The 27,098-nt window shown below is 40.7% G+C and overlaps 1 protein-coding gene across 1 annotated transcript in view; it reads right to left on the bottom strand.

Annotated features, from left to right (window-relative positions):
- PGM5 (phosphoglucomutase 5) overlaps nucleotides 1-27,098 on the bottom strand; it is a 209,470-nt gene that overhangs the window by 147,329 nt on the left and 35,043 nt on the right. Inside the window, 2 exon segments of the mRNA NM_001102335.1 lie at nucleotides 22,747-22,901; nucleotides 23,500-23,690. Of these exon segments, the coding sequence (NP_001095805.1) occupies nucleotides 22,747-22,901; nucleotides 23,500-23,690 (346 nt within the window).

Genomic DNA, 27,098 nt, shown 5'->3' with positions numbered 1-27,098 from the left:
CCAGTCTCCCTTCTACTTTGGTCTCCTCACACCTCTTTCCTCCGGCAGACTCAGACACCCAAATTAAGAGGCTGTGTGCTGGTAGGAGGGGGGGTCCAGGCAGGTAAGGAGGGAGGGGTCCTGACCCTGACAGGGGTGCTGGCCATGGCTCACTCCCACCAGCCAGCTGATAACAGCCGACTCCCCTGGGCTCAGACGGGATTAAGCACAGCACCTCGTGGGGCAGGCGCATCAGGAGCAGCGAGTCATCTGGACAGAGAGCAGGGGTGAGGTGAGAGAAACAGAAGCAGCCTGCAGTGGCCATGCAGCGCCCAGTTCTCTTTCTTTCTTAAATATAAGGCATCCTTTCTTTTATCGCCCTTTGAGTTCAGGACAAGCTATCAGTGACAGGGTTTGATTTCCAAAGCGCTTCTCTCTCACACCCTCAATGGGACAGGATGTCAACTAAAAGGTCTGCAAGCTAAAAATAAGACCACTTGTCTGTCAAGCTGAGCACAGGGGCTGAGTGGGTTCAGAGCTCAGGAGGCCTTTGTCTAAACTGAAGCAGAGTGGCAGGGGAGGCAGCAGAAACCTAGCGGGGCAAATCTCAGGGGACTCCCTCCTCTGAGTGCACAGAGGTAAATAAAAAAGCATTGTAGTGGGACTGCCCAGTGAAATGGGGCATGGGGGTTTGGCAGGGAGATCTGGCCTCTGGGGTTCAAACAAGCCTGAGGTGCCTTTGGTCAAACTCAGCAAACAAAACACAGGACCCTGCAAGCAGGTTTAAGTGCAAGAAGACCATAATCCAAGGAGGTGACAGACAGAAGAAGAAAGCAGAGCGAGAGGCCTCAGTGACCCCAAGAAAAACAGTTCTGGCTCTTGTCAGGACAAAAACAGAGCAAAAAGGAAAGATCAAAGGCAGGAGAATTAATTCCTTCTCCCTGGTGGTGTCAGAGAGGGCTTTGGCAACTGTCTCAAATGAAGTGTAAACCAGGCAGGGAGCAGTTACTGCCCAAGATTCCATAACACAGAAAGTGAAATTCAAGTCCCCAAAAAGCCAGGGGTAGGCTGGAGACACAGTTCAACTGAGGCAGAGCTAAGACCCTTTCCCCAGTTCCCCTCAAGTTTTGGCAGATGCCATCAAATTCCAGAAACACAAAAGAAAAAAATCTTTCTTGACAGCCAGGAAAAAAGAAAGGCTCAGAGGCTACAGCTGAACTGAACAGGTTTTGAAGATAGATTCTGACCCAGAATGTAGTAGCATCCATATGCTTCCCTGGTGGCTCAAACAATAAAGAATCTGCCTGCAATGCAGGAGACCCAGGTTCAATCCCTGGCTCGGGAAGATCCTCTGGAGAAGGAAAAGGCAACTCACTGTAGTATTCTTGCCTGGGAGAATCCTGTGGACAGAAGAGCCTGTCTGTCCATGGGGTTGCAAAGTCAGACATAACTAAGCGACTAAACCACCATATGTTTTTAGCCTCTTCTTGCCTGATTAGACATATAATGTACCTTTTTCGGAGAAGGCAATGGCACCCCACTCCAGTACTCTTGCCTGGAAAATCCCATGGACGGAGGAGCCTGGTGGGCTGCAGTCCATGGGGTCCCGAAGAGTCGGACATGACTGAGCGACTTCACTTGGACTTTTCACTTTCATGCATTGCAAAAGGAAATGGCAACCCACTCCAGTGTTCTTGCCTGGAGAATCCCAGGGACTGGGGAGAGACTGGTGGGCTACCGTCTATGGGGTCACACAGAGTCGGACACGACTGAAGCGACTTAGCAGCAGCAGCAGCAGCAATACCTTTTCCAGCAGTTGTTTCATTTTTCAATTCAACTCTGTGGTTACAAAATGCCTATCCTCCATTTTGGATATTGCCCTAAATGACAGAAATGAGAGGATATGTGACCCAATGGTTCACACAAAAAGGTCATGCAGGCACTTGATCAAAATCCTCCACAAATGGAGATGAAGCACCAGCATTTCATTCTCCCCCGAGGGCCCAGGAGAGCACATGCCCACGTGCTCTGACTCTAACTGCTGCTTCCTGGAGGGTCCCAGGTCTGGCAGAAACCCAGGAGTGAGTGGAGAGCTATCACATGTCCTTCTCAGCAGTAGCCTGACAGTTAAAAGCATACACCACTGTCAGTGAAGGGACTCCAAAAACAATCTGTCACTATGTCTCACCATTTTTTGACAAGAAAACCCTATTTCAAGGGAACCTTCTGCTAAACCTAATTTAAAAGCTATATCTACTTTGTCTATCTTTGTGACAGACACCATAAAGACACTAGCAGGTCCGTATCCCATCAAGAGGGCAGTTATCAGGATGGAGAAGCTAGCAAGAGGACAGCTACTCATGGGGCCGAGCTTGCCCAGTTTTCACACCTCCCAATGGTATTTGATCCTGGCTTTCTAGCCAACCTGCTGAACCCCATGAGGAAAGAAAGAATCTGTCAACATTCAGAGCTGAGGAGGAAATAGTGGTTTTGAGATAAAATTCCTTCTGTGGCAGATGTATATTTTTCTAGCTTTATCAAGTGTCTTTTCTCAACAGAGTCGCACAGCAGTAGATTTCATAAAATAACAAAATCACACATAATCATGAAAGCTAGAAGCACCCCCCCCTTTGAGATTTCCTGCTCAGAGGAGGCAGAGATAAAGTTCTAGAGCTGGGCACACTTCTGAGTCATCCCACCGTAACTGTGCAGTTTCTCTGCATGCCTTGATTTTCTCATCACCTACTTTTCATAAACCAGGCACAAACAATTGGATCTGCATACTTAGGGGAAATTAGGATGTTGAAATGTATCAACCCAAATGAGAAGGAAGACAATAAATATTTCTGATGTATTAGTTTGAGCTCCCCAGGAGCAGATCTGAATCCTGAAGTAGGGGTTCAGGTGCACACATCAATCTGAGGGGGAAGCAACTGGAGAGAGTATAGACTGGGGAGAAGAACAGTAAGATATGGGACGGAAGAAAGCTAATAAAGGTTGGGTTCTCAAACCAGTTGTTACAGTGGTTGAAATTTAGTCCTGCAAAGATGCTCTAGGAAACTGTGAAAATACATGTCTCAGGCTTCCACTGAAGGGCAGGGGAACAGGGGTGTTTATACGCCATCAGGCACTCATGCAGCAGTCACAACAGAGCCATCCGTAACTCCTTGTGTAGACTCCCTTGGACTCAAAGTGTTTCATCTAATATTTAATTTTTTCTTACCATTTCAATATGGGGTTTTCTGAGAATAGCAGGAAGTCACAGCATCTGTAGAAGGAATTCCTCAGATCTTACATCTTCCCAGAAGCAAGCACAATTTATTTTGGACCTGATGGCAGTTTCATTTACTTTGAACTCTTCAGAGGCAAATACTGACTTTACTCTTTAGAATAATGTTTAATATTTTTGAACACTATGAGATACCAACTTGACTCTTATGGATATTGAAAAACAAGGCAGTTTTTCCTGCAAACCAATTATATAATGATACTGTAACAACAGCTGTAATTAATTGTAGGTAGTAATCTTGAGACTGTGAAGAAAGCTGAGTGCCGAAGAAGTGATGCTTTTGAACTGTGGTGTTGGAGAAGACTCTTGAGAGTCCCTTGGACTGCAAGGAGATCCAACCAGTCCATTCTAAAGGAGATCAGCCCTGGGTGTTCTTTGGAAGGAATGATGCTAAAGCTGAAACTCCAGTACTCTGGCCACCTCATGTGAAGAGTTGACTCATTGGAAAAGACTCTGATGCTGGGAGGGGTGGGGGGCAGGAGGAAAAGGGGACGACAGAGAATGAGATGGCTGGATGGCATCACCGACTCGATGGATGTGAATCTGAGTGAACTTCAGGAGTTGGTGATGGACAGGGAGGCCTGGCATGCTGTGATTCATGGGGTCACAAAGAGTCGGAGACGACTGAGAGACTGAACTGAACTGAACTGAGTAATCTTGAAGGTGGGGAGGGGAGGCAGACATATCTTAAGCAGTAGACGACAATCTCTAAATTGTGTGTGAGTGGATGTGAATCTCTCTATTTGTACTCATTTCCCAGATATTTTTATATTTTTAGGGAGAATCCTCCTCCACAGGGAGCCATCCTTACTCGTGAGTGAGGATATGGTATAAAATGAAGGTTGAAAAGTATACACTCATCACCAAAGTCTAGAATAGAAATGTGACGAGAGAAACCATAAAGAAGAGAGGTACATGAAGAGAGTAATGGTTCCCTCTAAATAAGAAATAGGCTCAGGATACTCTGCTGCTTGCCATGTCCACATTTGGACAGATGGGGCCACACTGTGCTGCCTGTTCAAACAGTCCTGATCTCAGGCCCAGCCCTGGCTTGGGAAGTGGAACACACAGTCACGACAGGTTTCCTACCACATCGGTCGTGTTGATGTTGGAGTAGATGAAAGCAGATGTTTCCTGTCAAACTGCATATCTCTCCCTAAAGAACACATCAGCGTCCTTCATCTCTTCAAGCCACACAGAAGACCAGAGGCCTCCATGTAACTGGATTTCTCCTTAACGTCACTGTTCCATTTGCTAGATCAGTTATTCCTAAACAACGTGCTCTGGAATTCTGTGTTCTTCTCATAAATGGAACATGGCACAAAGTTTTATAAAAGGGAGAAACTATTAAGAGAATGGCCCCCAGAGCCAATTAAAGGAAATAGGTCTCTGACATGCAGCTGCCATGACTAGTTGACACTCTTGGCTTAAAAATACCTAACAGGTTTAGGGGATAGACAGGGGATGCAGAGTGTGGGCCCTGAGATCTGGAGATTCCCGTGGAAATGGGTCCAATCAACAAAGGGTGATTTCATCAATTAAGGAAAACCCAGCCACTTGTGGAGAACAGTTGGCAACTCTTCAGCTGTGCACCCTTTCCTATTTTAGGAAATAGAGAACACTAAATAAACAGAATGTAGGAAATATTAGCATGTGATATTTGTCAGAATCACACTATAAATGTCTGTTAACTCGATGACTCTCAAACTAAAGTATCAGGAAGTACGTGAAAGGCTCACTTTCAGTTGCCAGAAACATTCTGATTGAAGGAAAGAATTTTCCTCAACAAACACTTCAGTAAAATCGAAGATTTAGATGAGGGAGGAAAAAATAAGGTAGACTATGTTATTAACTAATAATAACAGCAATGTCCACAAATGCCTATTTTCTGCTGATCATTTTACATACATTATCCCAACTGAGTTACCCAACAATCTGATGCAGTTAAGTGCTCTAATTTCCATTTGACAGATGAGAAAACAAGCGCAGAGAGGTTAGGTAGCTTCCCTACATTTACACAGCTAAGTCACAGCAGATCTCAGACTTGAACTCAGGTCTTTGTGACTCTAAAGGTCTTTATAGTCATGCTGTAGCATCTTTTCTGGTCACAATGGATGGTTTGCTCCAGAACACTTTCTCTTCTCCTGACTTGACTCACCCCTGCTTACCACCATGAGGAATGATTAATACTATGCTCAAACCATTATATTTGGGTTAAAAAAGGAAGAAAAGGAAGCTCATTCAAGAGCTTCCCATGAGAGACATTCATAAACCTAGAGAAGAAAGTTCCATTACAACCATAGTCTTGATCCTGGACTAGGCCAACATAAATGGTTTCCTCTCAGCACTTCATGGCCCCTGGTATAGCATTCCTCACGCTGCATTTTAAGTGTTACTCAGGATATCTGTTTCTCTCTCTGAGTCATAATTTTTTTTTTAGGGTAAGCACAAATTGTACTCACTTATAACACCATCTGACCCAGAGAAGATATTCAATAAATGTATACTGATGAGTAAGTGAACAAACTCTAATAAGCAAGTGACATCAAAGCAATGGCATTTTCAGGCAACACCCATAATTCTATAATGTCTTTTAATGCTGGGCAAACACTTTAAATGAGTTAGCAGCTACTGACAGTTCCCCTCCCAAAGTCACTGATTTCCTCACTAACAGAACAATGGCTTTATCATTTATCCTAAGCAAAAGTGAACATACCATAGGAAAGGAAAACTACTGCACTGAATGGTTTCCCGGAAAGTTTCTTTGACTTTCAAAAGATGCATGAATAAAAAGCAGCCTCTTTTCTTCCATAAGACCACATCATATATAGGGGAAGAGCTACAATTTCTGGAGCAGCTCCATGAGGAAAGCTCACCAAGGACAAAGACCACACCCTGAGGATGACAGAACCCAGCTCCTTAATGATGAGACCAAGGCAGTGAATTAGCCTCCTTACCTGGGAGCTAGTTCCTTCTAGACATTTTAACACGTGAGCTACAGTTTTTCCTTACTGTTTACATCATTTGGAGTTCATTCAGGTTTCTGTTATTTGAAACTAAAAATCACCTTGTTTCCTTTCCCCTAACCCTGCTTCCCAGGCTTTGTTGTTACATCATAATTCCATAGGTAAGGATGGGTATTAGTGGGCTTCTCCTGCTCCAAGCATCAATTTGCTTATTTATAAAATCTTTTATCTTTTCTTTGGTAAATAAGGAATATCTTGCCCTCTTCCTCATTGTCATCATTAATATCATCATCATCAATTATGTCATCACTCTAACTTCTTTAGCCTAAGAAAAAAAATTCATCATGTCAAAGATCAAATAATATTTTATATCTGCATAGACTACACTATCCTGCACAGAATATTTAGGATATCATCTAAGCCCATGGCAGAAATTGTAAGTTGTTCCATGGTAACTATTCTCCTCTTCTTTCTTGATAAGAAAACACTTGAATTTGAGCTGTGCACAGGTCATTCAAAGTGAAGCATCCACTTCCCAGCTTCCCTTGCAGCTAGGTGTTGCCATATCATTAAGTTCTGGCCAGCAGGATATAAGCAAAAGCATCAAATGTCTACCCTGTGAACCTCTTTAAATATATAGTGTGTCTGTTTTTGCTCTTCCTTTTGCCCTTCTTTATCCTGTACTCCAGTAGCTGCTTAAAACGCAGACATGGTTGTTGGAGTTCCTGCAGTCTTGAAATCTGAGAGTAAGATCTACACCCACAGGAGTCAGAGCAACAAGCTAGAAGGAACATGAGTCCCTGAGAGCTCTGTGGAGAAGAGCCACTATACGAGCCCTGACAACTTCCCTTCTGGAAGGAGTGAATCAGCTTTGAGAAATGATAAGTATCACTGATAAAATCAGAAGTACCAACATGCTCACACATATATCTTCTTTTCTGTTTTATTCTACTGTATCTCCCTGAGAGCTCACTCTAGTCATCCCACACTGGCTTGATGTCATGCCCACGCAGAGCCACAACAGTCTTTGATATCTGACCTAATTCAAGAGTTGGTCCTCAGATGGAAGTTTCCTCCAACAATCCAAACAGCCTTGTGTAAACCAACTCTCATTCTCAAATTTTTCATGCTCCTGGCACCCACCTGCTTAATGGGATTCACATAAATAAACCTCATTTGGGGAGGAATATTCATCCTTCTACCTCCCAAGCCTCTTCCTAGTTCACCAGAGGACTTGGTTAAAGAATCTGCAAATAAATGGACTACAGAGGAGCTAATAAACTTTTAAGAAGTCATTATAAATGCAGGAAACAACCATTACAACAAGAAATTGGGATTTAGATGTTAACTGTTAAGAAAGGGAGTAGCTAGCACTATATTAGTAATAAAGAAAGCCACTTTCACAAATGTCTCCTCTGTCCTCTCCTCCCCACACACAGGTATATCATAGAGTAGTTAATTTAGTCCTAGTGTTTCTCTTATTTTACTTTTTAGCTTTTGGATGAATACTGAACAGACTGTGAAATGGGCAAGTACTTATATTATGCAAACAAATTGCACTATATGTTTTAATTGGATGTATATATAACACAATATAAAAATACTAGCAGCAGAAGTAGCAGTAGGGGAAAAATCTTTGAATTCTGTATGGGGATTTAAAGAACTTCTCTGGTGGCTCAGATGCTAGAGTCCACTCACAATGAAGGAGACCTGGGTTTGATCTCTGGGTCAGGAAGATCCTTGGAGAAGGGAATGGCTACCCACTACAGTATTCTTGCCCAGAGAATTCCATGGACAGAGGAGCCTGGTGGGATACAGTCCACGGGGTCTCAAAGAGTCAGACACGACTGAGCAACTAACACACACACACACACACACACACACACACACACACACACACACACACATATGTGGGTTTAATTGCTCTGCCCCAAATACAGACAGACACAGGTGTGTTTTAAAAGAAAAAAAGAAACCCTATGTTTTTCCAGAAAGACAATTTTTCTAAAAAGATGAGATGATCAGGGTTCGATAGTTCAGGGTCCACTACTTCTGTGAACAAAGAACTTCTCATTGTAACAACTTTAAAGAATATTAATAAAAAGGCCAAAGATCAAATAACAATGGGTCTAATTCTGGGTCACTAGTGAAATGCTCCATTTACAGCTAGAGAAGAGCTAAAGAAAATTAACAATCATTATTTACAAAGTAATCTGAAAAACTACCAAATACAGATACTTGAGGATCACAACAGCAGTCTTCTAAAAGCTTGTTGTGCTATGAAATGTGAGGAACCCATAGAAGGAACCCCCACTCAATCACCAGTATCTACATGGGGGATACTGGGTCTAAACGCAGCCACTGGTTAAATTTCTAGTCCCAGTTCCTTAGTGTTAAAGAACTGGGGCTGGTTTGAGTTTGCTACCTATGAAATTTCAACATCATGATGATAACAACTAACCTTCTTTGAGCTCTTACTGTGAACGCACTGCTCTAAGCACTGTTCATACATTACCTCATTTAATGCCAGTGAGAATGATGCTGTTATTATCTCATTTAGCAGGAGAGAACCTGATTAGGGAACCAGCCCAAAGACATACAACCGGAGAGCAGAGGATTCAAACCCAGGTAGTTCGAATGCAGAAGCCAATGAAAGTCAAAGAGTGCCATGTTCCACTCCATGCATGAGCACATTTGTGTGTACTGGCAGGCAGGAATGTCTTCCCTCCTTAACCTGTGTCCTCTCCCAGTAGCACACATACTCTCTTTTTCCCTCCCACTCCTAAATTTAGGTAGCAGAATCTGTGTAAGGCAATCTGCAGGATACTACATCATGATCTAGAAACACTCCAAATCTCTCATTAACATTCAGATTGAAGTCATGAACCTTTCTGAATCTAGCAGAATACCTTCCAGAGAGAATATTAATAAATTTTGTTGATGGTGAAGTTTGACAAAGGAAGAAAGAATGTGGAAGAGAAGAACTTCAGCAATGTATTCGGCACCTAGCAGTGGGCTCGGTACACAGCAGGTACTAAAAATGGTTTTTGAAAATTGACAAAGTGGAAGGTAGGTAAGGATGCATGCGTGCATGATAAGTCGCTTCAGTCGTGTCCAACTCTTTGTGATCCTATGGATGGTAGCCCGCTAGGCTCCTCTGTCCATGGGATTCTCCAGGCAAGAATACTGGAGTGGGTTGCCATGCCCTCCCATAGGGGATCTTCCCAGCTCAGGGATCGAACCCTTATGTCTCTTATGTCTCCTGCACTGGTAGGTGGGTTCTTTACCACTAGCGCCACCTGGGAAGCGTGGATAGAGGCAGGGAAAAAAGGAAGGAGAAAGGAAAAAGTGAGAAAGAGGGAAAGAGCAAGAGAAATGGAGGAAGGAAGATGGAAGGGAAGGAAGGGGTAGACAGAAAAGGATGGGAAAGAAAGACAGATGAATTCCTGAACACATGCAGAGACCTGAGGCAAGCACCACCGTTCAAATTCTAACACTGTTGTCAGTTACTGGAAAGTAGCAGAGGATCAGCAGGGATATGAGGAGGAAACAAGAAGGGCCTCTGGAGTTCTTAACCAGGTCCTGAATTCTCATTTCAGAACTGAACCACAGTACACTCACCTAGCTCACATCCCTGGCCACCTACTGGGTCTCAAGTTGCTACCATTACTCATTCTGGAAGGAGGAAGAAAGAGCTTGCCCTGGAAGACAACTGCATCCATTCTCTGTCACTTGGTTTGGGAAGGAATAACTGTCCTCCCAACTCCACTAAATGAGGAGAAAGGGCTTAAAACTTTCAGTCTCTCCCACACTCCATGGTCTCAGTGAGTCAAAAGGTCAGAGATGATAAAAACACCCACAAAGTCAAGACTCAAGGGCATGTTCTCAGTTACTTCTTTCTAGAAAAGCTTTGTCTCATACACACACACACACATGTGTGTACACTTTATCCTCCTAGTTTGGAATTAATATATACATACTACTGTACATAACGTATATAACCAACAAGAACAGGACCAACTGTATAACACAGGGAACTATGGTTGATATTTTGTAATAACCTGTAATGGAAAAGAATCTGAAAAAAAAAAGAATATATATATACATATACACATGTATAACTGAATCACTGTGTTGTACACCTAAAACCAACACAACATTGTCAACTATAAATCAAATATACTTTGATTAAAAAAAAAAACTTTATCCTCCTAGACAAGGTAATATAAGCAGTTGAGGGCTGAAAACTTGCTCCCTCAAAGAGACAGCCTAGAGAGCTAGAGGCAGGGAACCTGAGGATGAAAGTGATACCTTCTAAGGCAAAGCAGAGAGGGAGTATTCAGGTGTCACCAAGTTGCTGGATCAAGATTCCCCTGAGGCCAAGTCTACTTCAGTTAATACGGGCTGAAACATTCCCTTTATCATTTAGGTCCCATTTCAACTAGTGTTCTCTCATCTGCAGGGCAAAGATCCTGACGGATACAATCTCTCTGTGAGTCCTGGATAGAGAATGTGCATTCTTAAATACAATCACCAACTCACCAAACAATTTTCTTTTATGCTAGGATATAAAACACTGATGTCATCCAGGACTCTAAAAGAACTTGGAATTCCAAATGACAAATTTAAACCTCGGGCAGAAACCTGATCAGAGATGAGATGAATGACTCCCCAGGTCTGAAATCTACCCTCACCTGTGTAGGACATACATACAGGGGCTTACACAATTTTTTTTTCTTTTCTTTTTCTAAGCATCAAATATCTTATAACCAACCACTAACACATTTCATATTAAAATATCCCATTTTATTTAACTGGTAACTTTTATGTTTCTGCTCATCAGTGTTGCCTAAGACTAAAAACTCTTAAAAGGAATCATATCAGTTTAGCCCACTTTACACAGAATGTTATGGAGAAACGCTGCTGAAACGTGATAAGGGTTTTTTCATACAACCACTGCTGATCTTACTACTTCAAGCAGATCCTGAGGTAAGGGTATAAAATTCAAACCCTACCTTGAACTCCAGTCAACATTTTCCTGGAAGTCTTAAATTACAGCCAAGAATTGCTTCTTCCAGAGCTTTACTAAACAAGAGTGATGTTTAAGGTCAAAATTACAAGACATTTTGGGGTCAAAATAAATTATGTATGTTTGATGTCACCCACCACACACATAGGTCCCCCAACACACACACTGATAGACATAAATGACTTTCACCCAAGATATAATCAGAATTTCTCCTATTCTCAGCAATAAGGAACAGCAAAGACGTTATGAGACTTGAAATTTGACAATCTAGTACCAGTCTTGACTGCTTCCTTTTTGATGGGCAACTGTGGGCCATCATAATGGCCAAAGCAGAGAGGGATTATTCAGGTATCACCAAGTTGCTAGGTCAAGATCCACCTGAGGCCAAGTCTACTTCAGTTAATATGGACTGAAACATATTACTTAATCTCCCAATATCATACTTTTCCTATAAAGCTTCAATAATAACACTTAACGCAAATACTTCTGAGGGCTTCCATGACCATTGAATAAGAAACTGTAATGAAATCCACTATAAATAAAAATACATTCACCCTCTTACTCTGTGTTGAGCAGGCAAAATTTGGGGAGAGTTGCTTTATTCTCCTGTGCATCTTTCTTAGATACTATTCTTACCTCAGCCCTACTGGAAAGTGAAATTGATAGACTTGGCAATTTAACCAGTGTTCCAACAGGTTCAGTTTAAGATTACCCTAAGAGGCTGAGGTTTAAAATCCAATAAAAAACTTTTTTTGGGTGAAATTTATAAAGTTCATTTCAAAATATAAAGCATACACCAAAAGTACATTTTTGTACAAAAAGCTCTTTCACTCCAAAAGGATCTTCAGGCCTGAGATGATTCATCACTATCCTCCATCATTTAAAATCATTGTCAAGTGCCAAGCTTCTCTGGCTGCCTGACAAAGCATATAGTTCAGTTTTGCTGGGCTATCCTATCTTCTTTATATCTTTATGCCACCAATAAATTTGACTAATGACCTTGAAATCTTAGAACTTTCAACTCTAAATGTAAATATTTCCCAAGACAAGACTGAAAATAGTGTACTCATGTTCTGGCTCACCAGAGAGAAGGAAGTAGTGGACAGCAATTCCAAAGACCACTGGTCTCACTTGAACCCAGCCAGTGTGTATTGATAGTCTGGTAAATGCAAACCTTGATGCTAGGAACTAGAGGCACTCAAACCAAGTCATGATCCATGACCCTAATCATAAAGGAAGACCCAAGAGAAGTTCTTTGGTTTGTTTCCAAATAAATAGGATTTGATTATTTTTATCACTTTTATCAAGGTATTACTGATATAAAATAAAATTTGCCAGTTTTAAGTATACAGTTGTATAAATCTTGATAGATAGGTACACAGATAGAGTTGTGTTATTAATACTGCTACCATAATTAAGATACAGAACATTTTTATCAGCCCAAAAAGTTACCTCATACCTCTTTGCAATAATGAATTGGATTGATTTTTAAAATGTATAAGTATTTGAAGTCACAAAAAAGAAAGGAGGATATTTAGCCAAATGGACCCTTCAAAAACCAAAACTGAGATTATAAGTAAAGACAGGTCATGAAGTCTACATTTGCATTGGAGAACAACTACATGCCACTTAGTTATATGCTGTAGACCAGATGGCCTTGGAACCCAGCCTTAAGTGATCTTTAATTCCCAATCACCCAGGGTGGTATACATGAATTTCTTTCAGTATTGGCAGAATTCACCAGTGGTCAAAATTATTTGCCAAATGCCAACAAGTGCCAATGGGAATGCAAGGACTGAGGATAGGATGTTGGAACTGTTATTAATGACTATGCCTTTCCAGAAACAAAACTGAAGAGTGGCCAGGAGTCCCTACAGATATAGCAGGCCAGAGAAAGCCAATTCCTAAAAATGGTTTGTCCGAGACCACATGTAGGGGTAATGATAACTATATGTTTTGGAACTCAGGTTACTGATTGTTCATTCAAAACTGTTTTACTGACCAACATAGAGAGCAAACACCCAACCAAGACAGCTCTGAACAACTGAACAAAAGATGGTTTATCCAACATCTCCAAAGTTCTTGTAGATTCTAGTCTTAAATGTTATCAATTTATTCCTCTCACTTTAGGTAATTAATCTATAAATGCCCTCTACTTAATGTGGGCATGAAATTGCTTTCTCATCTGACACCAACTCATAGAAATACTGACAAACAGGCTTGAATCACCATCAGCATCCTTTCCAGAAGGTAGACACAAAAGGCATAGAAGAAGGTATCCTTTAACCTAGGATGAAATCAGTACTCACCCTACCTACCAGGAAAAGGAATAAAGAAACCTCAGCTTAAGTTCAGGCTCTGGTAAGTGTGTTTACCTACTGACTGAGAAATAAGTGCTATGCCATTGCTTCCTTTTATCTCATTTTTATTATCAATACATAGCATAACTAAAATTCAACTCACCTCAAATTTACCTAAATATAAATGAAAACCATAAGTCAGGCATAGTTTTATTAGACACCTAAAAGACTAACAAATTATACATCATTCCTTTTCTCCTTATCACTCAGTATATTTATTTTCCTCTGCAACCAATAAATTGACAAATTTATTTTGTAAAAAATTTCAAAGAAGCTTGTTTATATATCATGGCAGTTAACTTTTAGAATTATGTGATTAAATCTGTGGAGCTCAAGCTTCTTTTTCTCTCAAATAAAAAATATTCCAAAAGGGAAAAAAATCTTATTCATTCATTTGGTAAGCGTTTTTGAGAACCTATCCTATGCCAGGCACTGGCCAAAACCCTTGCTTGTGGGGGATTTACAGGACATTAGGAATCAGACAAACACATGTTTTTAATGTCTGTGACAACTGTGATGAAGAGACCTCTGAAGAGTAAGTTCTATGTGCTGCTTTGGATGGAGAAATATGACATCAAAAGAGTACTACCAAGAAGGTGATGCTGACTCAAGTCTTGAAAGATCAGGAAGAACAAAGTAGGCAGTGGGACAAGGTGAAGGGAACACATTTCAAGGAAAGAGAACAGGATATGCAAAGGTACATCAGTGTGCTGCTGCTGCTAAGTCGCTTCAGTCATGTCCGACTCTGTGCGACCCCATAGACGGCAGCCCACCAGGCTCCCCCATCCCTGGGATTCTCTAGGCAAGAACACTGGAGTGGGTTGCCATTTCCTTCTCCAATGCGTGAAAGTGAAAAGTGAAAGTGAAGTCACCCAGTCCTGTCCAACTCTTAGCGACCCCATGGACTGCAGCCTTCCAGGCTCCTCCATCCATGGGATTTTCCAGGTGAGAGTACTGGAGTGTGAGAGGTCATCAAACTTGGAAACTTCTCCCAGGTGGCTTCCCAGGTGGCTCAGTGGTAAAGAATCTGCCTGCCGAGCAGGAGACGCAGGCTCGATCCCTGGGTTGGGAAGATCACCTGGAGAAAGAAATGGCAACCCATTCCAGTATTCTTGCCTGGGAAATCCCATGGACAGAGGAGCCTGGTGGGCGACAGTCCATGGAGTCACAAAAGAGTCAGACACAACTTAGCAACTAAACGACAGCAACAAATACATAGAATGTACAATGAGCTCATGGAAATCCATCAAAAAAGGGGAGAAAATCCTAAATACAAACTCAGGCAAAGTATAGGAACAGACAGTAATAGAAAGGAAACCCCCAAATATCAAGCATTTGAAGAGATGTTCATTAGTAATATGAGAAATGAAAATTTAGTACAGCAATGGTATATTACTCTCTCTTCCACTGGTCATTGACTCTTCCATTAGTCAATAAAAGCATTGGTCTGGACTTGAAGATGCAGAAACTAGCAGGGGAAGCAGACTAGTGAAGTACAATCTAACACAGGATTTGGTCAAATTAAGTATAGACAGTACTCCTGACCCAACAATTCTCCTCTTGGATACCCATGTCGAAGAAACTCACATAAATCCCAAGGGGGCTCTGAGCATCATTCACTGATGTGGGAGGTAAGAGGCAGCCTGAGTGTTCAGAGGAGCAGGAATGGAAGTAACCTGTGGATGCACACCATGGACTACTATGCAGCAGTCAGAAGCAACACACTACATGCACACTTAGCCACTGAGAGGATCTGAACATAAAGTCTGTAGTGGAAAAGAATAAGAAACCAAATACAGTCTATTTATAGTACTAGTCACAATCATTTGAAGTACATGCAAATAAAACAACATACGCAAACAAAAGGATACCCAACAAATACACATTTGTGATTGTCTCTGGGAGGAGGGTAGTCAAAGAAAAGAGAACTACGTTAATTTTTTAATAATAAGAAACGAGTCTCCCACTGGACACATTATGAAAGGACTGTTCAATGATGAGCATGATTAACTCAGCTGGTTACACCTGAGGTCCAAAAAACTGGGGAGAGGATGAGACTAGGAGACAAGCAGGTAGAGATTACCAAAAAGACTGGCCATTGTGCTGGCTGTTCCTTGTTTGCCCCCTTCCACCCAAGAGTCCCCCATTTCATTCAACGCCCATCTCTGCCCTGTCGGCTTCCCTAGGAGGCTGAGCTGCAAGGGCTGCCCCCTGCTTCCTGTGGGGTTTGGTCCAGAGGAGGCATCACCAAGAGACTGGAGGGTGGGAAAAGAGAGAAGTTAGGGTATTTATACCTCCCTGACAAGATCAGTCCCGACAACTCCAAATCTTCTCAGGCTATGGTTACCCAATCCCTCCCTGACTCTTCAGTCCTGGGGGATTACTAGCTTTCTGATACTGTGAGTCCTGGGATGTCTCTCCATCACTTCTTGCTTTTTTTTTGTTTGTTTCCTTCATTATCTTTGTTCATACTTCTGTGACCAGCTTATTAAAGCTACTATTACTAAATTCTTTTTAGCAAACCCCTTTGATGGTGCCATTTCCTTTCTCCCTCGACCATGAATTAAACAGCTATGGATGGTTTTAGGGCAATAACTACTATTATAAAGAGTTTTTTCTCCCTTTTCTGTTTTAATATAGGTTACACGTGAACATATTTATCTGCTAAGGGGATGTATGGAAGACTGGATAATTACATATCAGCTCACAACACTCTCTCCCCCTTACCACCGTGCATCCTGACTGATCTTGGAGACAAAATAACATAGATTTAAAGTGTGTAACAAGGACCAAGTTCATCGTAGATCAGTAGATGTTGCATACTTGCTGGTTTAACACTGTCTAGATTCCAATGACCAGCTGGGTATGTTCAAGATAAACCTACAGTACATATTTCAGATTGGGGACTGGCAACAAATAGTTGTAGACTACATTCTGAAAAAAACAAGCATTTTCACATGTGCTATGGGCCATTTCTGGCTTCCTTGGTGGCTCAGACGGTAAAGCGTCTGCCTGCAATGCAGGAGATCTGGGTTCGATCCCTGGGTGGGGAAGATCCCCTGGAGAAGGAAATGGCAACCCACTCCGGTACTCTTGCCTGGAAAATCCCATGGGTGGAGGAGCCTGCTAGGCTACAGTCCATGGGGTTGCAAAGAGTTGGACACGACTGAGCAACTTCACTTTTTTTTTTTTTTAATGGTCCATTTTTAATCTCAGCATCAAAGCCAGGTCTACCTGCATGTTTCTAGTCTTTGGTCCTACCCATAAACTCTTCAGAAAGTCCATTATCTACCTTACCAAGGAGGATGTTCCACACTTGCCAATTATTACTATACCAAGTTCATTTCCCCTGAACATGCATTACAATTTGTGTTTATATGCTTTTTCTTTACTTGTTATTATACATCTTCTGCATCAGACAGTAAGTTCCATCAGGGCAAGAGACAATTGTCTAGGATATAGAAGGCCCTTAATAAATATTTCTTGAGTGAATAAACGGTGAACAACAGGAGTGACACAAAAAGCAAAAAGAGAGTAGAAGAGTCCCAGTTCTCTTTTCCATCATGTTTATGGGTGGTGGACTTCATATGGCCTCCCGGTAGTCAAAACATACTTTCTAGATATGGCTCCCTTGCAGTGTATACTAGCATCCTAGCCTTGATTGAGGCTCTAAATATCTCTTAATGAGGAGAGTTCATGTCTGCACGTGTCTGCCTTGCTTAACATGGCATTCAGCACAGGACCAAGCACAGATGGGTGCTTCATAAGTATTACTGAAGGATGATAACACAGAGGATTATTTAATACCGCCTCACAGGGTAAAGACAAATCTTGGGCCACAAATATACTTCTAATGTGCTTACTTCTCGAATAATTTGAACCAAAATTATTTCAGCAACACAGATTCATCTGTAACCACAAATCAGACACATTCAGAATGACAAAGCCCAAAAGAATGCCATTTTCAAGGCTGAGACGGTATTATTCTGGGGTAAATGGAATCCTTGTTTCAGTGATATTGTAAGAGTAGAAATGAAAGATACTGAAAGTCTTCCCTTGGGGAACAACAATTATCCATGAAACAATGGAAGTTTGTCTGAATAATTCATCAGCATCAAGGGTGCAGGCCTCCCTTATTCTGCAATCCGAAGAGTTTGGGCAAGTGTACCATGGAATGTATCTCAGTCACTTCGCTGTCTTTCTTCCAGGGTCTGGCATTTAGGGGCAGATTCCTATGATTTTATTAATTAAAAAATAACCTAAGTGGGAAATTACTGACAAGATAAAATTTTGAGGCAGCATTTCTTTCACGAAGACGAAACTTATAAAGTGTCTATCAGGAGAATCCACCAGGGACTCCACAAGAGATCAAATACCCAAAACAAATCACCACTTCAGAGTCCCACAGAATTCTGAATCCCAACCAGCAAGCATGAATAATCCTTTTAAATGGTCACTTAGGTATCAGAACAGGTCCTCTGTGAACTTTCTAAGCAAGGCTTCTGGTTTCTGACTGAAACAGAGATTCATTGGGAAGGAGGGATAAACTGAACCCAAGAACAACTGGGAAATTTCCATAAGAAAAGAGCACAAATGGGTTGTGTTGTCAGAATGAAACTGGCCGTTCCAGGCCAGGGTTTGGGAAGCTGCTGACTACCCCACGGGAAAGCTGAGCAATATTCGCAACTGGTCTCTCAGAAACCATCCTGATTAAGTTGCAGTTACTAGGCAGATGCAATAGTTTCAAATCCCAGGTCACTTTCTTATTAGCTGTGTAAACTTGTGTCACTTAATCTCTCTGATAATTGGTTCAGCATCTTTAATATGCTGAGAGTAATGTCTACCCAATACCTTTCTAAATTACTGCAAAGATCAAGTGAGTTCAAATTAATGAAAGTTCCTTATAAATTATAAGATTATGTATAAGTGTACATGCATGCTCAGTTGCTGGGTCTTTCTGACCCTTTGTGACCCCATGGACGGCAGCCTGCCAGGTTCCTCTGTCCATGTGATTCTCTAGGAGAGAATACTGGAGTGGGTTGCCATTTCCTCTTTCTGACACAGTGATTGAACTCACATTTCTCCCAAGTCTCCTGCACTGGTAGGCGGATTCTTTACCAACCACTGAGCCACCTTATATATCCTCCCAGAATATTAAGTAACCTGCATAGAACTCAGGATGCTCTATGACTCTGGGTTTTCCATTTCTAGAGACAGTCTGGTTTTTGCTTTGCTTTCTACAAGTTTTGTTGATTTGTTTTTAAAAGGAAAGATATAAACCAAGGCAAATGGGGAAGAATAGAATTACACATCCCACACTTTGGAGCTGCTAGGCAAGAATTTTAAACTGTGGTTGGTTCATTATCACAGATTTGACATCAGTATCACCTGAGGGAAAGAAGGAACATAGCGGGCATCCAAAAGTCATCTGATTCATCTCTGTACTGGGGGAGGACTAAAAGATCAATTTACAGAAATCAATTATATTTCTAATTACTAGTGGAAAACAACTGGAAAATCAAACTTATAAAACTATTCCATTTGCATTAGCATCAAAATATACAAAATACTCATGAGTCAATTTAACAAAAATTGTAAAGATTTCCACGCTAAACTACAAAATATACGGAAGAGAAACTAACCTACAAAGTATGTAAGAGAAATTAAAGAAAACTAAATAAAATGAGAGATATATCATATTCAAGGACTAGAAATCTCAATATTATTGAAATGCAATTCTTCCAGAATTGCTCTGTGGACTCAACACAATTTCAATCAAAATTGCAACAGGCCCTAGTAGAAAATAACAAGTTGATTCTAAAATGTATATAGAAATGCAAAGGACATTAGATATATAATTTTTTCTATATGAAGAAAAAGGAAATAAGAGTTGGGGGAGTCATCTGACTTAAACAATTACTTTAAAATTTCAATAATCAAGACAAGGAAATATTGGCATAGGGATAGACAATAGATCAATGGAGCAGAAGGGATAATCTTGAAACAGACTCACATATATATGTGGTCAACTGATTTTTGACAGACACATCAAGGGAAAGGTAAATTCTTTTCAATAACAAGTGGATATAGGGAAAAAGTGAACCTCAACCCCTGCCTTATAAACCACAGAAAAATTAATTCAAAATCCTCAAAGACTTAAATGCAAAATTAAAACTACAATGATTCTAGAAGAAAGGACAGGAAAAAAAAACATCTTTTTGACCTCTGCATAAGCAAAGATTTCTTACAGAGGATAAAAAAGTATATATTAATTATATGAGGGCTTCCCTGGCAGCTCAGCTGGTAAAGAATCTGCCTGCAATGCAGAAGACCCTGGTTCAATTTCTGGATTGGGAAGATCCCCTGGAGAAAGGATAGGCTACCCACTCCAGTATTCTTGGGCTTCCCTGGTGGCTCAGACAGTAAAAAATCCACCTGCAATTCAGGAGACCTGGGTTTGATCCCTGGGTTGGGAAAACCCTATGGAGGAGGACATAGCAATCCACTCCAGTATTCTTGCCTGGAGAAGTCCCATGGACAGAAGAGCCTGGTGGGCTACAGTCATGGGGTTGCATAGAGTCCGACTTGACTGAGTGACTAAGCACACAATTATATAAGAAAAAAACTGGACGTTGTCAAAATTTAAAACTCACACTCATCAAAAGACACAATTAAGAATTTGAGTGGGGAAGTGACAGGCGTGGAGAAAATGTTTGTAATACATATATATGACAAAAGACTTATATCCAGGGAATTCCCTGGTGGACCAGTGGTTAGGCCTCTCACTGCTGAGGGCCTGGGTTCAATCCTTGGTCAGGAAACTAAGATCCCACAAGCTGGCAGTATGGACAAAAAAAAAAAAACTTATTATTGAGAATATATATAAAGAACTTCTATAAATCAGTAACAAAAAGACAAATAATGCACCTTCAACTGAGCAAATATATTTCGAACAGGTACATAACATAGAAGTTCATAAATGGACAATGAGCATATGAAAATGAGCTCAACATCACTAGAACAATACAAATTTAAACCAAAATGAAACAGTATTTTGCACTCACTACACTGGTTAAAATAAAAAAGACTGATAACACCAAATGCTGTAGAAGACATAAAGCAACTAAAACTCTCACACGTTGCAAATAAGAGTATAAAATGGAAAATAGTTTGGCAGTTTCTTGTTAAATTAAACATACATCTATCTACAATCAGCATTCTACTCCTGGATATTAACTGAAGAAATGTAGATGCATACACAAAAAGACATGTGTAAGAATGTTTATAATGGCATGATTTATAGTATCTAATAAGTGAAAACAACCCAAATGTTCATCAACAGGATACTGGAAAAATAAATTGTGATATATTCATGCATTGATCTACTATACTGCAACATAGGGGAATGGACTAGTTACAAATTCAGTGAATGTGTATGAATAAAAAAATATATTAAATGAAAATACTAGTAACAAGTATGTAGTATACGATTCTATTTTTGTGAAGCTCAAGAACAGGCAAAGCCTAAATATGGCAGAAGAAATGACAACAATGGAGCATTGGAAGGAGGAACTTTGGTGGGGGGGTGGGAATGTTCTATATCTTATTTTCATTGGTTGTCACCCAGATGTACACCTTTTCCAAAACTCATTGAATTGTACCCTTAACTCACTTCACTGCATATAAAATTTACTTCAGGAATGATTGAATGAATGGTAACACCATGAGAAAATAACTTCACAATCCAGAAGACGAGATTCTTCAGGACAACTGGTCTGGTCTCCTCAAAAATCATTAACTAAAAGATAAAAGGCTTATGCTAGATTCTAAAAGACTTAAGAGATGTGACAACCAGATGCAATGTATGATGTTAGACAGGATGCTGCTTTGGGCAAAATCATCCATTAAAGACACTCCAAGGACACTTGGGGGAAATTTGAATATGATCTTGGTTTTAGATGATATAAAAGTGTATTAAGACAAAGTGTATTAACAGACTTGGAGATTGTTGATGGGGAAAAAAGTTACAAGGCAGTATGTACTTTCAGATCTCTTTTCTGTTTCACAAAAAGGCAAATATATATTATACATATTATATTATGTATGTTATATATGATTTATAACTATGCATATATATTATATATGTATATAAAGAGATTCAGTGGGGAATATACATTTATCAATTAACATAAGCGGCTCAGGCAGAGTTGCTTACATTTTCCTAGTTTTCTGTTTTTTTTTAACTTTCCATCGTGAACAAATCCTGCTTCCACAACAATATACATTGCTTGAAAATATTAGACTCTGAAATTCACTGTTTTCTAAGATAAGGTAAAAGATGGATGGATAGAGCCAGGGAAAGAAACCTTAGACTGTTATCTACCGAGTCTCCTGTTGAACATTTTCCATGTGTATCTTGCTTCATTCTCACAACAAACTTATCTTCCCTGTTTTTACAGAACTAATGATGATATAGTAAAAGTTGCTCAGTCATGTCTGACTCTTTGCAATCCCATGGACTGTAGCCTGCCAGGCTCCCCTGTCCATGAAATTCTCCAGGCCAGAATACTGGAGTAGGTTGTCTATCCCTTCTCCAGGGGATCTTCTCAACCCAGGAATTGAACTGGGGTCTCCTGGATTGCAGGCAGATTCTTTACCAGCTGAGCTACCAGGGAAGCCTGAGATAGGTGAGCATTTTAAAATAATATTATCTGATCTTTCTACCTTGCTTACATATTTAGTAAGTTTTCTTACCCAACATTTATGAAGCATTTACTATGAACCATGCGTTCTGTTACATGGTTTATAAGAATCACCTCATTCCTACCTCAAACAATCCATGTAAGGATGATACTACTATCATGCTCATTTTAAAGATAAGAAAACAGAGACACAGAAATCAAATAAGTCTCCCAAGTTCCTGAGAGCTAAGATGTAGCAGAACCCAGTTCAGGCCACCTGATTTTTCACACTTCTACTAACTATACCATGTCTCTAAATTCCCATATCTCTAAATTCAACATATTCCCAAAGTGAGAGGGGAGAATGAGTGATAGCCACAGCAGAGGGAACAATGACATCAGAGGCCTGTCATGCAGTTTTCCACAGTGACATTTTGCTTACCTGTCGAGGGCTGTGCTGGTGGGCATACTCCTTCCAAACCCTCGGACTCCCATCTGACGGAAATATGGAATGCAAGAGAGGTTGGCGGCAATGATGGCCAAGGAGTCAGAAGGGCTCACAAAGAAGCCATTTTGGCCTAGGATCATGTAACGGTCCTGTGGGAAAGAATGTGTGAAAATGTTCAGGCAAAGGCATCTGCTGCTAGCAGTCCATTCCCATCATCATCACAAGGCACTTACTGCCACCCTCACATTTAAACAATGTAAAACCACTTGAAAGAGGGCAAAGAGGGCGTGGGAAACTAAAATCCCTGAATATTGCAGGGCCCAGGATCTTGACACCACTAGGAAAATATCCAACCTGTCGAAATGTGGATGACTTCCTCAGGCTTTAGTAGCCTCTACATTCTTCATTCACATTTCCCCCAAACATAATGGAGAACAGAGATTATTACTAAAATAGCTGGTTTCTTAACATGGTGATCTCAACAAGATCAGCTATAAATAAAGATGTACTGCATGAATTTTTTAAAAGAAATAACAACTTTATAACATATTGCTACTTGGAAAAAGAAAAGTAATGGCTATTTACGTGCAATACTAGGCCATTAAATAGAAGGGCAGATGCAGAGCCAGTTAAGGTTCGTATGCCCCATATGTGTCAGCCCCAGAGGTATTCAATAATTCTCTGGTTTCCAGTGTTTGGCTCATTATACATCAAAAGGATCAGCAGGCAGAAAGCTTTCCTCCTTACCCCATCAGCATCAAATGCAGCTCCAAATCCATATTCCCCTCCTTTCATAGCTTCCAGAAGGGTGGTTGCATATGTCAGGTTTGGGTCAGGATGCTGCCCTCCAAAATCTTCCAGGGGAACACAGTTGATTGCAGAATTGGCTGGGGCCCCCAGCTCATCACACAGAACTTTTCTCACATAGGGTCCCATAACTTAAAAAAGATACACAGCAATGTGAGATCTTTGCAGAACTCCTCCCCCAAGGGTGTTTTGTTCTTCTTAGAAGAAGGCTACTTCATAGCACAAGAAAAAAGAAGATAAATTCTACAAGTTTTTTCAAGCACAGAAAAATGGTTATTTCAATTACTACTCATTGAGCATCTATGTGCCAGTGACTATGTTAGGCATATAGAAGTTGTATTCAATAATCCAGCTGCATGAAATTTTTCTCCAAAACTTTCCGAAAATACTGCCAAAAAGAAATCAACTACCTAATAATAATTCATGGGCTGTTACTTTTTATATTAAAATCATTAGTTAAATATATGCAAAAGCACTTAAAGGCTCTAGCGATGTTTTGTCTCTACAGATGTTTTAACTTTGCCAAGGGTATAATTAAACATTGCCAACCACTGAAGCATATACAACTAAGTACATTTTACAAAATAAATGCTAAGGAGTTGTGTTTTCCAGTTCAACACACATTCATGGAGTGCCTAACCCAGAACTCTTATGTGAAGAACAGAGGGTATCCAGGAACACAAAGTGCTCTCAGTCTGGGCTCTCAGCCTGGCAGTGGGATGAGTCACATCTGCAGGTGAGTGACTGGACTTGTACAACTAGTTCAATTCAATGTGTAATGTATTTATTAAATAAAGAAATCCAACAGCTTAAAAGAGAAATGACTATAGGCAAGGCTTCAAAATGGAGCAGCCTTTCTGGGAGAACATGGGAGAATGTAAATTTGACAGAAGTAAGGATGCTATCCAAATGCAAAGAACACTGTGAGCAAGGGAAGGGACCTGAGGTAGAACACACAGCACATTTGGGGACAAGCATGTAATCCTGTTGGCTGAAATACATAAAAGTTCCACTTTCCGTTTATTTTCAACTAATAGAATACAAACCACAAACAGTGAACACACTTTGATTTGCCTGCCCAGCACCCATTTTCCTTTCCTCTGATAGCAGTATTTTGGGTCTTCTTTAGAGAACCAATCCTTTTCCCATCTCAGTTCATGTAATCTGAGTGTGGCTGAATCCTACTTCCCCCAAAACTAGGGAGGTGACCTAGGTCTGCCAATCCTCCATCCCTCAACCAGAGTGACTGATTCAGAGATGAACACATGGTACAAGCTAGGCAGTGAGGCTTAAATCCAGAAACAATTTTCAAACTCTTTGGAAAGAGAAACTCTCTTCCCTCTAGGTCAGATAATGCTAAGGCAAGAAACAGAAAGAGCCCTTTCTGCGGAATATAACCAGCCCAAAATTATATTTCTGTGGAATATAACCAGCCTTAAGTTGAACGGTTCTATGAAGACTTACAACACCTTCTAGAACTAACACCCAAAAAAGATGTCCTTTTCATTATAGGGGACTGGAATGCAAAAGCAGGAAGTCAAGAAACACCTGGAGTAACAGGCAAATTTGGCCTTGGAATACAGAATGAAGCAAGGCAAAGGCTAATAGAGTTTTGCCAAGAGAATGCACGGGTCATAGCAAACACCCTCTTCCAACAACACCAGAGAAGACTCTACACATAGACATCACCAGATGGTCAACACTGAAATCAGATTGATTATATTCTTTGCAGCCAAAGATGGAGAAGCTCTATACAGTCAGCAAAAACAAGACCAGGAGGTAACTATGGCTCAGATCATGAGTTCCTTATTGCCAAATTCAGACTTAAATTGAAGAAAGTAGGGAAAACCACTAGACCATTCAGGTATGACCTAAATCAAATCCCTTATGACTATACAGTGGAAGTGAGAAATAGATTTAAGGGACTAGATCTGATACAGAGTGCCGGATGAACTATGGACAGAAGTTCGTGACACTACAGGAGACAGGAATCAAGACCATCTGCAAGAAAAAGAAATGCAAAAAAGCAAAATGTCTGTCTGAGGAGGCCTTACAAATAGCTGAGAAAAGAAAAGAAGCGAAAAGCAAAGGAGAAAAGGAAAGATATACCCATTTGAATGCAGAGTTCCAAAGAATAGCAAGGAGAGATAAGAAAGCCTTCCTCAGTGATCAATGCAAAGAAACAGAGGAAAACAATAGAATAGGAAAGACTAGAGATCTCTTCAAGAAAATTAGACATACCAAGGGAATACTTGATGCAAAGATGGGCTCAATAAAGTACAGAAATGGTATGGACCTAACAGAAGCAGAAGAAATTAAGAAGAGGTGGCAAGAATACACAGAAGAACTGTACAAAAAAGATCTTCATGACCCAAATAATCACTATGGTGTGATCACTCACACTCACCTAGAGCCAGACATCCTGGAATGTGAAGTCAAGTGGGCCTTAGAAAACATCACTACGAACAAAGCTAGTGGAGGTGATGGAATTCCAGTTGAGCTATTTCAAATCCTAAAAGATGATGCTGTGAAAGTGCTGCACTCAATATGCCAGCAAATTTGGAAAACTCAGCAGTGGCCACAGGACTGGAAAAGGTCAGTTTTCATTCTAAGCCCAAAGAAAGGCAATGCCAAAGAATGCTCAAACTACCGCACAATTGCCCTCATCTCACATGCTAGTAAAGTCATGCTCAAAATTCTCCAAGCCAGGCTTCAGCAATACGTGAACCATGAACTTCCAGATATTCAAGCTGGTTTTAGAAAAGGCAGAGGAACCAGAGATCAAATGGCCAACATCCGCTGGATCATTGAAAAAGCAAGAGAGTTCCAGAAAAACATCTATTTCTGCTTTGTTGATTATGCCAAAGCCTTTGACTGTGTGGATCAAAATAAACTGTGGAAAATTTTGAAGGAGATATGAATACCAGACCACCTGACCTGCCTCTTGAGAAACCTGTATGCAGGTCAGGAAGCAACAATTAGAACTGGACATGGAACAACAGACTGGTTCCAAATAGGAAAAGGAGTACATCAAGGCTGTATATTGTCACCCTGCTTATTTAATTTATATGCAGAGTACATCATGAGAAATGCTGGGCTGGAAGAAGCACAAGCTGGAATCAAGATTGCCGGGAGAAATATCAATAACCTCAGATATGCAGATGACACCACCCTTACGGCAGAAAGTGAAGAGGAGCTAAAGAGTCTCTTGATGACAGTGAAAGAGGAAAGTGAAAATCTTGGCTTAAAGTTCAACATTCAGAAAACGAAGATCATGGCATCCGGTCCTATCACTTCATGGCAACTAGATGGGGAAACAGTGCAAACAGTGGCTGACTTTATTTTGGGGGGCTCCAAAATCATTGCAGATGGCAATTGCAGTCATGAAATTAAAAGACTCTTACTCCTTGGATGGAAAGTTATGACCAATCTAGACAGCATATTCAAAAGCAGAGACATCACTTTGTCAACAAAGGTCCGTCTAGTCAAGGCTATGGTTTTTCCAGTAGTCATGGATGGAACTGAGAGTTGGACTATAA

The sequence above is a fragment of the Bos taurus genome, chromosome 8 (assembly GCF_002263795.3).
Source record: "Bos taurus isolate L1 Dominette 01449 registration number 42190680 breed Hereford chromosome 8, ARS-UCD2.0, whole genome shotgun sequence".
NCBI lineage: Eukaryota > Metazoa > Chordata > Mammalia > Artiodactyla > Bovidae > Bos > Bos taurus.
The sequence above is the reverse complement of the archived record's forward strand: the minus strand, read 5'-3'. Positions and strand labels throughout refer to the sequence as shown.